General features: G+C 43.3%; 1 protein-coding gene across 1 annotated transcript; it reads right to left on the bottom strand.

Moving 5' to 3' along the window:
* Window positions 1-7262: 7262 nt before the first annotated feature.
* On the bottom strand, window positions 7263-8207 carry LOC143715620 (olfactory receptor 52E4-like). Its single transcript, XM_077207399.1, has one exon. It carries the CDS (start codon window positions 8205-8207, stop codon window positions 7263-7265), a length of 945 nt encoding a protein of 314 aa, XP_077063514.1.
* Window positions 8208-15223: the final 7016 nt, after the last annotated feature.

The following is a 15223-nucleotide window of genomic DNA, read 5'->3' on the forward strand; positions in this document are numbered from 1 at the left end:
GCCATACCGGCTTCTGGTGGCTCCACTCAGATGGTACCCTGCCGACTACGCCAATAATCTGTCACAGGTCGGGAGGGCCGACTCAGTCTACCCCCTCCCTTTAGCCAGTACGACTGAGGAGCAGACCAGAAACCAAGCAGAACAACGAGGTAAAAATTGAACAGACTTTATTGACTTAAAAGAATTTGTATATCCTAATTTAAAACTTCTTCTTCCTCAGGATCCAACAGGGGAATGCCACTCCTCAACGGCAGCGCGTACCTTGAAGGCTGAAGGGGCATTGACTGTCCAACAGGTAAGTACTCTAAGCACGGTTGGCTCTTCTCAGTCTCTCAGGTGCCAAAGCCTTACTCTCAGTACGGTTGACTCTTCTCAGTCTCTCAGGTGCCAAAGGCTTACTCTCCGTACGGTGAACTCTTCTCAGTCTCTCAGGTGCCACAGGCTTACTCTCAGTACGGTTGACTCTTCTCAGTCTCTCAGGTGCCAAAGGCTTACTCTCAGTACGGTTGACTCTTCTCAGTCTCTCAGGTGCCAAAGGCTTACTCTCAGTACGGTTGACTCTTCTCAGTCTCTCAGGTGCCAAAGGCTTACTCTCAGTACGGTTGACTCTTCTCAGTCTCTCAGGTGCCAAAGGCTTACTCTCCGTACGGTGAACTCTTCTCAGTCTCTCAGGTGCAGAAGACTTACGGCTGTGAAGGGGGCGTCGACTGGACAGCAAGTAGGTACTCCACGTACGGTTGGTTCCTCCCCAATACGTCAGGTGCGGAAGGCTTACGGCTGTGAAGGGGCGTCGACTGGACAGCAGGTAAGTACTCTCGGTACGGTTGGTGCTCTCAATACAACAAGTGCAGGAAGCTTACGGCTGTGAAGGAGCGTCGACTGGACAGCAAGTAGGTACTCCACGTACGTTTGGTCTCCCCAATACGTCAGTGCAGAAGGCTTAGGGCTGTGACAGGGCGTCGACTGGACAGCAGGTAAGTACTCTCGGTACGGTTGGTTCTTCTCAGTACAACAGGTGTAGGAAGCTTACGGCTGCGAAGGAGCGTCGACTGGACAGCAAGTAGCTACTCCACGTACGTTTGGTCTTCCCAATACGTCAGTGCAGAAGGCTTAGGGCTGTAAAAGGGCGTCGACTAGGCAGCAGGTAAGTCCTCTCAATACGGTTGGTTCTTCTTAGTTCAACAGGTGCAGGAAGCTTACGGAGGTGAAGGAGCGTCGACTGATCAGCAGGTAAGGTACTCCACGTACGTTTGGTCTTCCCAATACGTAGGTGCAGAAGGCTTAGGGCTATAAGGGGCGTCGACTGGACAGCAGGTAACTGGGTTTATTCCCACTCCCCAGAACAGCGAGGATGAGACGGGAATGCAGCGGCCTCAGATGGAACCCACTCCGAACAGCAGGTAACTGGATTGTCTCCGTCCCCCAGAACAGCATCAATAATGAATCAGAGTACAACAGGCTTTAGATACACAACACTCAGAACGACGGGTACCTGAGTTTCCTCCGTTCTCCACAGCAGCAATAATGAGACCAATGCAGCGGACTCCAGATGGGACACACTCAGAACAACAGATGCCTGGGTTTCCTCCGTTCTCCACAACTGCAATGATGAATCAGAATACAGCAGGCTTTAGATGTGCAACACTCAGGACAACAAAAACCTGGGTTTCCTCCGTGCTCCACGACAGCGATGATGAAACAGAATGCAGCGGGCGTCAGATAGGAAACACTCAGGACAGCAGACGACTGGATTCCCTCCATTCTCCAGGATAGCCTCAATGACGAATCAGAATACAACAGGCTTTGGATATACAACACTCAAAACAACGGATACCTGAGTTTTTCTCCGTTTTCCCCAACAGCAAGGATGAGACGAAATGCAGCGGGCTTCAGATGGAACACACTCAGAACAGCAGGTAACTGGATTTCCTCCGATCCCCAGAACAGCATCAATATTGAATCAGAATACAGCAGGCTTAAAACCCATTGTCACTTAATCTCTTCCTCAGAAAACTCCGGACTGTAACACAAGGCAAGACTGATGGGCACGTGACAGAATTCTGTACAGCAAGCATGCAATAACTTCACTTCAACCACACACAGTGGGACACAGCATTAACACACGTCACTCATCCACTCCGTGAAATTTAAGGTCGCGGCCCAACTCCTCGCTCTGAACAGTGGGGGCGGTAAGACGGAAGAATTTAGCGACATCACTCATACATCACAACAGCTGTCATCTCATTCAGACGTCTGGACTCCTTTTTTCCCTATGCCACTCCTCCTCATATACGATATCTTCATGTGAGAATCACATTCAATACAGCCAATAGAAGGTTGGTACTTATCTTCACCCCAGTGAGAAGACTCGATGATACTTGGTATAAAACTTCGCCTCTGGCTCTCTGTTCTTCGCCTTCAATTCTTTGTAGCAGATCCCTTTCCGCAGATCGATCTCACCAGCCGATTCGTCCCACGGAAATCTCTCAGCCCATCTTAACAGGAACCAGAAAAAGGGACAACAATAACCCCAACCCCAACCCCCCCACCCCCATCCCTGCTGTACGCTGCCGCGCTCATGTTCCCCGTCTGCTCGCACCGTGCTGCTGCCCCGTACTGCTCCTCGTACGGCTGTTGTTACTATGGTAGCGACAAATCCGAGGCTGGCTTGGTGTTCGGTTGAAATCGCTCCGGGTGGAAACATCCGTCCGCAGACTGTTTAGTTCCATCTCCATTTCGTCACCTCGTGACAATGGCACTAAGGTACACTTCACGCATGCTTTTGAATTTAAAACAGAACTGTTATTGCCTAGCTAAAGACTACTACAATCTCTGTCAAGATGCTGGACTGTTACGTCCAAAGCGATATATCCATCGGGGTTTGAGGCGCATCCTTGCTGTCTCATCCTCTCCTAACATCTATGTCCCTAGCTGTCGACGTAAGACCAACAAACTGCTCCATACTGGTGTTGTTCACAGTAATTTAATATCGGTTCCCCGCATGGAGATTAAACCTCTGTCATCTTCGTCTCAGAGCCAGGCTTACGCCGCTCTATTTAATGTGCGGTCTGTGAACAACAAAGCGCTACTTTTATCGGATTTTCTTATAGATAAAAAGCTGGACTTGTTGTTCTTAACTGAAACCTGGCACAAAGAAAATGATGGGCTCCTGTTTAACCAGATCACTCCAGCGGGCTTTGGAGTATTAGATCGCCCGAGGCTATCTGGCAGAGGTGGAGGTATTATTGTGGTTTATAACCTGAAGTTGCACACAAGCTCTGTGACTGTTCCCCAGTTTTCTTCTTTTGAATGTCTGGTTTTGAGTATTTCCGCTCCTGTGTCCACCATCATCGCTACAGTCTATAAACCACCTAAGGCTAAGACACATGCAGCTTTTTTGTCAGAGTTTGCGGACTTCTTGTCGATGCTGACTGTGAAGTTTGACAGAATTCTAATCGTGGTAGACTTCAACATTCATGTTGACCGGAGTGACGCAGTAGCGGCTAAGGAATGTTTGTCGTTAATTGCCTGTTTTAGTTTCACACAGTTTGTAACTGACCCAACCCATAATAAGGGTCATACGCTGGATCTTGTGATCGTTAATGGCTCATTTTTGTCTGCGTTTTCATCTATTGACATTGGACTGTCTGATCACTCAGCTGTCTTTTTTAACCTCGAACTGTATCATTCAAATGAGCCTACCATCCGAACAGTAACCTTCCGGAACTGGAAGTCTATCAACCAGACAGCTTTCTCCAATTCTGTGATTTCCATCCTAAGCGATCTTCATCCCTTATCACTGGAGGAGAAAGTTGTGTAGCTAAATTCCACTCTTGCTGCTAATCTTGACACTTTTGCTCCTCTAAGGTCACGTAAGGTCACATTCACCCGCTCAGCTCCCTGGTATAATGACAATCTGCGCTCTAGAAAGGCTGCTTGTCGGAAAATGGAGCGCAAATGGCACCTTACTGGTCAGAGTGTCTACTATCAAGAGTGGAAGGATCTTCTGGGGGGTTATCGTGCTCTTATGGAGACTGAAAGATCCTCTTACTTCTCGCAGATTATTGTAAATAATCAAAATAATCCCAGACACTTGTTCCAAACCATAAACAGATTGCTTCAAGTTAATCCTGTTACCACTTTGCCTGTTTCCCAGCAGCTCTGTGATTCTTTTCTACAGTTTTTTTTAATTCGAAGATTGTTAGTGTTCGCAAAGAAATTTGTTAACCCTGACTGTGCCACTTCACTCCTTTGTTCATCTGGGTTCACTGGTGTTTCTTTTACTAATTTCTTACTGCTTGATTCTGAGGCTCTCACATGGGAGGTATCTAGCATGAAATCAACCACTTGCTTGCTGGATCCAATTCCAACTAATTTATTTAAATCATGCTTCCCTGTGTGGTGCCCTATTATCCTTGGCATTATAAATGAATCATTGGAAACTGGGGTCATTCCAGCAGTACTGAAGACTGCTGCTGTTACGCCTGTACCAAAGAAAGATAATGTTTCTGTGGATGATTTTAACAATTTTCGTCCCATCTCTAATCTTCCCTGTTTGGCAAAAATACTTGAGCGTGTTGTTGCCTCTCAACTCTGTAATCATCTTACAACCAATAACCTTTTTGAACCCCTTCAGTCAGGTTTTCGTAAATTACATAGCACTGAAACGGCGTTGGACAAAGTTACCAATGACTTGTTGATGGCCTCTGATTCTGGAGCTACCTCACTTCTCATTCTTCTTGATCTTCGAGCTGCTTTTGATACTGTGGATTATGGTCCATTACTTACCCGTCTTAAAAGTGTCTTTGGTGTGTCCGGGACAGTTTTAAACTGGGTTAAATCCTATTTTACTGACCGTTCCCATTTCATTTCTATGTGTGGCTTTAGGTCTGACACTTGCTCAGTGCTCACTGGTGTTCCTCAGGGATCAGTTCTGGGCCCTGTACTCTTCAATATTTATCTATCTCCACTTGGGCATCCACTTGCTGCGATCGCTTGGTCTCCACTATCACTTTTATGCTGACGATACCCAAATCTACATCCATTCTAAATCTGGTGAAGACATCGATGCTTATTATCTTTCTGGCTGTATCTCTGAGATAAAAGCATGGTTGAACAATAACTTTCTTTGCCTGAACAGCGGGAAAACTGAGGTTATGCTTATAGGTTCCCATCATCAAATTCGCAAAGCGGCTCCACTGTCCCTGTCTGTTGATGGCTCTGTTTTAGAGACCCAAAGTACAATGAGGAACCTTGGTGTAATTTTTGCACCAGCCTCACTTTTGATTTTTTTGTACAGAGCACTGTTAAGGCATCCTTTTTCCATCTCAGAAATATTGCCAGACTATGCCCAATGCTAAAACTATCTGTCGCTGAAAAGTTGATTAATTCATTTGTGTTCTCACGGCTGGATTATTGTAATGCTGTTTTAGCTGGAGTTTCTAAAACCACTATTAACAAATTGCAATATGTTCAGACCTCTGCCGCCCGGATCCTGACGGGAACCAGGACATTTGACCATATTACTCCAGTCTTGAAGTCCTTACACTGGCTCCCGGTCAGGTTCCGTGTTGACTTTAAGATCATGATGCTGACATACAAGGTTTTACACGGCCTAGCTCCACAATACTTATTTGGCTTATTAATCACTTATTCTCCAAATCGCAGACTGCGTTCCTCACAGTGCAATTGTTCCACAAACACATCTAAAAACTATGGGTGATAGGGCTTTTTCTGTTTACGCTCCTAGACTTTGGAACTCTTTCCCTCCTGAACTAAGGGAAGCACAGACTCTTGGCATTTTTAAAGCTCTTCTCAAGACACAATTTTTTAAACTTGCATTTGACTGCTGATGTCTCTTCGTGATCGCTTTACAGCTATTTTTTATTATTAATTTTGCTGCTTTTGTTTTTATTAACTTTTATTTGTTGTCTTTTCCGGTGGATTGTAATTTTATGTACAGCGCTTTGAGAAGCTGCTTTTAAAGGCGCTCTATAAAATAAAGTTTATTATTATATTATTATTCTTCAAAATATCTTCGTTTGTATTCAGTACAAGAAATAAATGAATACAGGTTTGGAACAACCTCAGGTGCTGCGGTTATCACTCTGCCCAAGTAGCAGTGCTTCACCTTCTGAGAATATAGTTCCCAGTATTTATACGGTTAAAAGATGGCCGTGTCTCATATGACCTTGTGATTTATACACTCTGTGACTATACAAATCACAACATGTAGATAGGAAAATGTTTGCGAAATAAGATTCGAAAGATAACTTAGTCCAGTAACCAGGCGCTGTTAGACAGGGTTTTAGTCCATGTGCGTGTCGGGTGTTCGAGCTCAGTAAAGCGCATGTTAGAACAGCGCATCAGCAGTGAATGACATGTTTAATCGGCAAGGCTTTAAAGAACATGCAAATAATAAACTTTTGTGAACTCACAGAACTGATGTGTCCCGTTCCTCTGCGTTAATATTTGATGTGAGTATTTGTCGCGTTGTATGCACAACACATATTTGACCTATTTTGGTCATGAATTAGAATTGCATCAAGCCCTTCTTTAAATATCAGTCAAATTAATTCCAGCAGAAAAGAATATGTCAGGATTTGAGACAACCTGCTAAATTAGTAGTTTGGAATTCTAAAAATGCCAAAGAAATTCTACAGGTTTTACCACAGTAGAAATTTGATTTTGTTTACATTTTAAAAGTAAACAAACTGCTGTTACTACTGAAATGGCTTATAAAGCAAGTGTGTGTGTGTGTGTGTGTGTGTGTGTGTGTGTGTGTGTGTGTGTGTGTGTGTGTGTGTGTGTGTGTGTGTGTGTGTGTGTGTGTGTGTTCAGTGTGCATGCGTGTGTGCGTGCGTGCGTTGCTTGTTTATATGATTCATGAGGACACAAATTTTTATAATTACATGGGTATTACACTGTTGTTACAATGTAAACGTGGTTTATGAGAACATTTCCGGAGTCCTTGTAATTAAAATGGCTTTACAAACATGCTAAACAATGTTTTATTAAAAATTTAGACATGTCAAAAGTTTTCTGCGATGGGTAATGTAGGCTAAGTGTAGGGGGATAGATTATAGTTTGTACAGTACAAAAAACATTACGCCTATGGAGAGAGAAAGATTTGACCGAAAGACAGATTAATATGTAACATTAATGCATATATAACTGAAAAGTTAAGTTTTGTACAAATGATATTTAGTATGACACCTTTCTAAAAAAAAAAATACCCCAGTATTCTCTCTAGTGTTATTTGTTCACGAAGCAAAAACCTTTTGCTTGAAAAATTTGATCCCTTTGACCCTGATTTCTTTAGTTCTCAGGCCATAGATAACAGGATTCATCGTTGGTGGCAATATCATAGCAGCAACTGCAATGAATTTTCTTAAGTGAGGAGAAATATCTTTTATCCTGTATGAGATTATCGTGAAAAGACCCAAACACTCAAACAAGATAAAGACAACTAGATGTGTACCACACGTCTGCAGAGCTTTACTCCTTGTGTCAGAGCTTTTGTTGCGGGAGCAGGCTATGAGGATCCTTAGGTATGTGTACAAAATCAAACCCACTGTTATCACCTGACAGACAGCTGTCAACAAAAGACCATAAACGTTATTAATCGTCGTATCTGCACAGACCAGCTGAAGCAGGGAGGGATTGTCACAGTACGGATGGGTAAGGTAAGACCTACAGCGAGGCAAACGCAGGAGGAGAATGAAAAGCACGGCCATCAGTGTCAAATTAGAGAGCCAAACCAATGAGATGATCTTCATGATGTGAGCGTTGCTCATAATGGTAGTGTATCTCATTGGCTGGCAGATAGCAACATATCTGTCATATGCCATGGCAGTCAAGATGAAGACCACAGATACGGCATATACATGTATGAAGAAAGCCTGAGTGATACAAATGGAGAACGACATGGTCCTGGTGTCAAAGAGGAGCTCCCGCATGATGTGAGGGAACAGGCAAGTGGAGCCTATGAGGTCATTTATAGGCAAATTTAACAGGAGAATGTACATTGGTTCATGAAGAGCCTTATTGGTAATGATAGTGAACAGGAGGAAGGAGTTGCAAAACAAAATTATTATATAATTCAGAGCGGCAAGGACAAACGCAACAATGGCCTTCTCAGGAGATAGATCGAAGCCCTGAAGAGACAGATCAGATGATACATTGTAGACATTGCCGGCTGAAGACATGATATCATTCTAAACAAAGCAGAAAAGATCAAATATAGCAAATATATTACAGCTCGACCGATATGGAGTATAGTATACTATATGGATAAATGTGTAATATTTAAAATACTTACAACAGATTATGTACATTTAGAATTGCTTTGTTCTTATACATAAAAGACAGTGACAATTATGAGCTGTCGATAACATGGCAGTTGCTAACTGTCTGACTGATTGACCAAACAGTCATGCAGCAACCTGATCTGTCCTAACTAGTGTGTATGCGTTTTCATCTTGGGGTTTTTATACTGTTTTTAAGTCATCTGTAATTGTGGATTATAAACCTGAGGGAAAAACCCCACTAGGACGATGTCATTGTCAAGATGTTATATGGATATGGCCCCTGGAGCACAAGTTTTATCAGCTGACAGTATCAGTATTAACAATGCAATATTAACAATTTGTGCAGTTCTATCACCAACACAGAATATTATGAACAGAATAATGAAAAAGAGGTACCCATCTTCTCAAGCACACTTATTTTCCAAAACCCTTGACGAAGTTAGGCTATGTAGGCTACTGTATCAGCTTAAATGCATGGGAAAGCATCCAGAAATAGCTAACGGACAAATAAGCTTAAAATAAAAATAAAAAAGGTTAATTAATTCTTTTTAGCCCTGAATTGTTAGAGTTATTTTGTCTGACATACACAAAAGTAAAGACTCATAACCCCAACAACATAGCAAGGATAGTCAAAAGGTAGGTATTGTTTAATAGAAGACTTAAATATGAATAACATTAAAAAAAAATTTGGGGGGGGGGGGGGGGATCTTTACATTTGGACATATCTTTTTTTTATTATAATTGTGCATATCTTTTTTATTTGACATGCAATAACTGCAATAGGTAAACTAAAAAGGTAGGAGGACATTTATTTTTTGGTAAGGTTCCCCTTCAGGTGAGCTGCATCTGGATCAAATTTTGTGGTAATAGCATAAAATAATCAAAGATTACAGCATTTGGAACCAATGTAGCCTTTTTGTTTAGCCTTTGACACCCCCTAATGGGTATTTTTAAAATTGTTCTACCTCCGTGAGGAATATATAGTTATCGACGCAATGGATTATGTCGATTTGGGACTCATTTCAATCTGGAGCATCCACTGTAAGTAATGATATGCCATTTTCTACGATTTGTGCATGTTTCGTGAAGTAATGAGCGAAAATGCCACGTGAAAGTTATATATTTGTTTTTAGTTAGTAGCTGTGCACGTGTGTAATTTTTTTAGTTATAACTCTAAGAGGAATATCGGTTTCACTTTATTTTGATGATCCCTTTACCATATTCTGTTGACTATTAGTAACATTGCACCTGCATGTCAACTAACTCTCATTAGAGTGTTAGTAGGGTATTAGTAGACTGGCAGGGTTAGGGTTAGAATAATTTGACATGTACTTACAAAGTTACACCCGATCTCCCCCCAGAAAGAAGGGGGATTGGGGATGTGCTCTCATTAGCAGCCTTAAAGGGATAAGATGGATCTGAAGACCGTCCTTATCGCCAAAAACGCTAAGGGAAAGAGGTCCTGATGTCAATTAGAGTAGTCCCCTCTGGGAGGAAGTGGTCAACACCTCAGTATACAATGCCCATTTCCTCTTAGTGCCCTCATGGGGCCGTTCTGCCAACCCTGCCACCTTGCGTGCTTCAGGGCGCAGCAGTGTCCTGCGAGCCCATATCTCAGTGTCTGCCCGGAAACATAGTGGTACTGAGATGCTTGCCCCCTACGAGGAGGGACTCAGTGCTACCAGTTCGGTTGTTCCCTGGCGGTGCGCCACTTCAGGGCACCGAAGAGGTTGCTCGAAAAACACCAGAGGCCAGTCTCGAGAGACTGGTTCCCTTAGTAGATTTTCTGGTAGCGTGGAAGCTACTGCCAAATATATCTCGATGGGTCCTGCGCACGGTCAAAAAGGGATACACTATTCAGTTCGGGTCTCAACCCCCCAGATTTTTGGGGTTCCTACATACAATGGTGGGCCCCGAGCAGGCTCTGGTTATGGTACAGGATATAAAAACTTTGCTGGGGAAAGGGGCCATAAAACGTGTACCTCCCCCCAACAGAGAAAACGGTTTCTACAGCCGGTATTTTATCGTTCCAAAGAAGGATGTAGGGTTGCGTCCCATTTTGGATCTGCATCCTCTGAATCAGTCAGTAATGCAGCTCAAGTTCAAAATGTTAACGTTGAGACTGATTGTACCAGAGATCAGATCCGAGGACTGGTTTGTTACTGTAAACTCGTGCTCGATTGGCCCAAAGTCCGGCATCCAACCAGCACGGAAGCTCTCTGCACGTCACTGTCTTTTCTCAAGGCAAAGAATTTTTGATTAAATTCAATACATTTTCTCATATGTATTAACTCATTATTTAATCTGACTCCATAAATGAAAGAGGTTTTAATGATATCCGTGCATCATTAAATGTGAGCGAATGTTTGACTATTCCTTTTAACTCTAATGAAAATAATGTCAAAGTGAGAATAATCAAATGTAACAATTTATTATGTCAGGTGAATGTTTCATTAAAATTTCATAATCAGTTCAAAGATAATCAATACAAAACATCAAATGCGCTAGAATAAAGAGAAGAAATGTTAACCCGACATTAGGAAATACATGAAGTTGAGAGTAACGGCGGCTCTCAACATTCACGGGCTGATCTGAGATATAGAAAGTCCCTGAACCCCGTGCTACATTTCATTATATACCAGAAACTTCTTTCACATGGGAACATGTGCTAACAATGGTAATTTGCATTCGGAGGTCACACCTTTTGTGTGCAGAGGACCATTTGCTTGAAAGTCACCCCCTTCTGTGTGCAAGATATTTCTAAACTCTTAAGAACTGTATTACCTTTTGGTTTAATTCTTTGGGAATGAGACATTTGTACCAGTCACACTGAGACATTTAAAATTATACCAAACATGTATAAAACTGTATGATAATTGTTCACATTAAAACCATATAGATTCTTGTGTGAGTTTGGGTGATCTCACCACGAGGGAGTGGGAGTGGGGCTAGAGTGAAAAAGATGTAGATTAGAATGATTCTGCGGTGAGACTTGCGTCTCAAAATGTGCACAAGAGTGAGTTCAAATGGTAATTTCCTTTGTTTTCTCAGAGAGTAGCCCTCTCTTACAGTGCGTCTTCAGGGCATCCGCATTTTGAACTACAACGACCATTGGTTGATTTTAGCTTAGTTGCATCAGCTAGCGGTTCGGCATTGAGATGTCCCTCTCGCTTACATGGAAAAATTTGGGTTGAGGTTAAACGCCAAAAAGAGTGTGCTTTCTCCAGCACATAGGATCACTTTTCAAGGCGTTATATGGGATTTGACTACCACGCAATTACGTCTCTCTCCAGTATGCATTGAGTCAATCCTGTCAGCGGTGAACCGACTAAAGCTAGGCCAGTCACTCACTGTCAAACAGTTTCAGAGACTGTTGGGTCTGATTGCAGCAGCATCCAACGTGATACCTTTTGGCCTGTTGTACATGAGACCCCTACAGTGGCTCAGGACCAGGGGAGTTTCCCCGGAGGGGCAATCCTTTTCACATGATCAAGGTCACCTGGTGCTGCAGAAACCCTGGTTACTATCCCAAGGTCCTTTGCTGGGTGCTCTTTGTCATCGCAAGATACTTACAATGGATGCTTCCCTTACGGGATGGGGAGTGATCCTAGAGGGTCACTCAACTCAAGGGGTCCTATCATACACCCGGTACAATGTTGCAAATGTTTTTTTTGCTAGTTTCAGCTCGACACAGTTATCATTTTAAAGTCCTGCGCCACGTTTTTTAAATAAACGCATTTGCACCCATTTGTGTGCCAATGGGTGTGCTGGTCTGAAAAAGAGGTGTGTTCAGGTGCATTGTTGGCGTGTAGCTATTTTGAGGCAACTGAAATAGACTGCTCCATTGACCAACAGAAACATGGTCTAAAGTCAATAGTGCAATATTTTTTTTGTTATTTAAAGAGCATGTTAGTAATATGCACCTATAGGCGGGTCTACAACACGCATACACTTGCTTTAGCCCAAGCGCTTAGATCGTGTGAAGGGGATATCATCTTTACTGGCACATGAACTGTCTGGAAATGATGGGCCACCATGTGCGTAAGCTAAGACAACACATCGGTGGTTGCCTACATAAATCACCGGGGGGGTTGGTTGCACTCGCTTGCAGCTTACATCCCTGGGTGCCAAAATGGAGGCTCCACCCCGGTAACCACCAACGGTTAGTTGACAGGTATGAGGGTGGTCGGCCAGGCTCAAGTGAATCTGTTTGCGTCTCGAGACGTCTCATTGTCCACTCTGGTTTTCCCTCATGCATCCAGCTCCTCTCGGACTTGATGCTATGGCCCAGACGAGGCCGAGGCCACGTCTGTACATTTTCTCCCCAATCGCTCTGCTCTCAGGAGTTATGTAGAGAGTTCACGGGACAATGTCCATCTCACCTTGATCATACCGCTGTGGCCAGGCAGAGTGTGGTTCTCAGATCTTGTGTCTCTCCACAACGGATCTCTTTGGGAGATTCTGGTCAGGAGGGACCTTCTGTCCCAGGCAGGGGGCTCAATACTTTACCTCTGCCCCGAACTATGGAAGCTGTGGGTTTGGCCTCTGAGTGGTTTCCAGCTCATAGAATCTGGTCTTTCAACTGAGGTTGTTGAGACCATCCTTCACTCTAGAGCTCCCTCCACAAGGAAACTGTATGCCTTGAAGTGGAGAGCTTTCACTACCTGGTGCAGTGGTCGTCAGCTGGACCCAGTTAACTGCCCTGTTGGTACAGTGTTGCAGTTCCTGCAAGAGTGATTCACTGCAGGGTTACCTCCGTCCACTTTAAAGGTCTATGTGGCTTACCACATTAGTTTGGGTGGTATGTCGTTAGGGATAGACCCTTTGGTAACAAGTTTCCTCCGTGGCACTTTGAGGCTAAGGCCTGCAGTACGCACTAGGGTAATGGCATATGGGATCTGACCGTGGTGTTCCAAGGTCTATCCCTGGCTCCCTTTGAGCCTATTGAAAAGGTTCCAGTCAAGTTTATGACTCTCAAGGCATTGTTCCTCTTAGCTATCACTTCTCTTAAAAGGATAGGAAATTTGCAAGCTCTGTCGGTTGCCCCTTCGTGTTTGGAAATTGCACCCAGCATGGTAAAGGCGTTTCTCCACCCTAGGCCAGGTTACATTCCAAAGGTCCCCAATAATGTGGCTAGATCTATTGTATTGCAGGCCTTCTGTCCTCCTCCATTTCAGGATTCAGACCAGGAAAGAAATAACCTGCTATGTACGGTTCAGGCATTAGAGACCTGTGTCCTCAGAGCAGCCCTGTGATGTAAATCTGATCAACTGTTCATCTGTTTTGGGCCTCCCAACAAGGGGCCCCAAGCATCTACGCAGATGATGAGCAAGTGGATAGTTGAGGCTATCTCTCTTGCTTATGAGTCACCGGACTTCCTTCCCCTTAGTCTAGTCAGAGCCCAGTCTACTAGAAGTATGGCTGCCTCTAGGGCTCTATTGTCAGGAGTTTCACTACAAGATGTTTGTGATGCGGCAGGCTGGTCCTCACCACACACATTTGTGAGGTTTTTACTACCTGGACACCAGGGGCTCAGGTGCTCTTGTCTTAGTGCTTTCTTCATGATTTCACACGAGACAGACAATTGCCATTATGGCGGCGTGGGGATAGATGTTCCCACAGCGTTAATTGACGCACCGCGAGTACCTTTGAAAGGGAACGCCTCAGTTACAACAGTAATCTTGGTTCTACCAAAAAGACTCGGGAGGATTCTTGTATGAATGGATTTTATTTAGTAAAATTATTTTACAGACAAAATAAATAAGTAAACCCTCAACAAGCTCCATCTCAAAGTTCTTTGGCGTAGGCCCCGTCCTTTGTTCAGGTCTTGAAGTTAACTGGTAAGTCCTGCCTGATGATAGAGGCAGGGGCGGAGCCTACCCCCAAAAATAAGAGATATGAGATGTATTCCGTGCGTACCTATGAGGATTCTGGAAAGAATGCAGGAATGTTCTAGACAACTTCTTGTGTTAAATTTTTTTACAAATTCTGGATTAAAGCTTATGTATCTAAGGTGCAGTATGTGAGAGACTAGAACAACGAGACAGCTTGAGTTAAGAGCGTAAAAGACCGTAATTAGCATGCTTCGAAATTTACGTAGTACGTGAGACAATCTAAGGCCTTAATCTGAGGTTGTTGCTCTGATAAAACTATAACTGGTTAGAAACCTTGAATCAAGATCGAGAATTTTAATGAAGATAATATGTGAATGTCGCTATTATGTGAACTGAGCTAAGCTATGTTATCATCTTCTAAAGATGAACAGAAGGCCATGTCTGTCCACGAAAGTTAAGGTGTAGATTTTGAACGAAGCCGCGATAGACTTGAATGTTATTAAGCTGCATTTATCCATGGTATGAAGATACGTATATAAAAACAAAATTAAATGTCCAAAAGCCATTTGCACTAGCCCACGTCTGTGATTGACCTTACATTTATAAATGATATGGGCTGTCGCCAGAGCGACTTTCCGAGGAGCCACGATAGGCAGAGATCAAGGTATTGGGATGGTGACGAGCAAGAAAGCTACGATAGACGTTGATGAACGAAGGCCACGATTGGCCATGAAATATTTGGGCTTTACTGTGCAATCTGGAAAGCTACTTTCAATAGTAATGCCTCGATAGGCTGAGTTCATGTATAGAAGACAACGTTAATTCGAAAGCTTCGATACTAGGCCAAGATTGAAAAAATGACAAGGTGATCATGAAAGCAATATTTCAAAAGCCACAATAGGCATGAAATTATTGAAGGCGATGCGGAAGCGAAAGCAAGGATAGGCATTTTATAAGCGGGGGCTACGATTAACCTTGGAGCGTTGTAATTATTGTATACTTTATTCTAGAGCTGCTGTAAAGCCAAAACAATCTCTATTACTTTAATTTCCTATTATCACTGTAAAGCTGCTTTGAAAC

This window comes from Siphateles boraxobius, unplaced genomic scaffold, assembly GCF_051911475.1.
Source record: "Siphateles boraxobius isolate OS27281-9 unplaced genomic scaffold, OSU_SipBor_1 6, whole genome shotgun sequence".
Classification (NCBI taxonomy): Eukaryota; Metazoa; Chordata; class Actinopteri; order Cypriniformes; family Leuciscidae; genus Siphateles; species Siphateles boraxobius.

Excerpts from the sequence above, each read along its gene's own strand:
- LOC143715620 (XM_077207399.1), bottom strand. The coding sequence starts at position 8,207 with ATGTCTTCAGCCGGCAATGTCTACAATGTATCATCTGATCTGTCTCTT.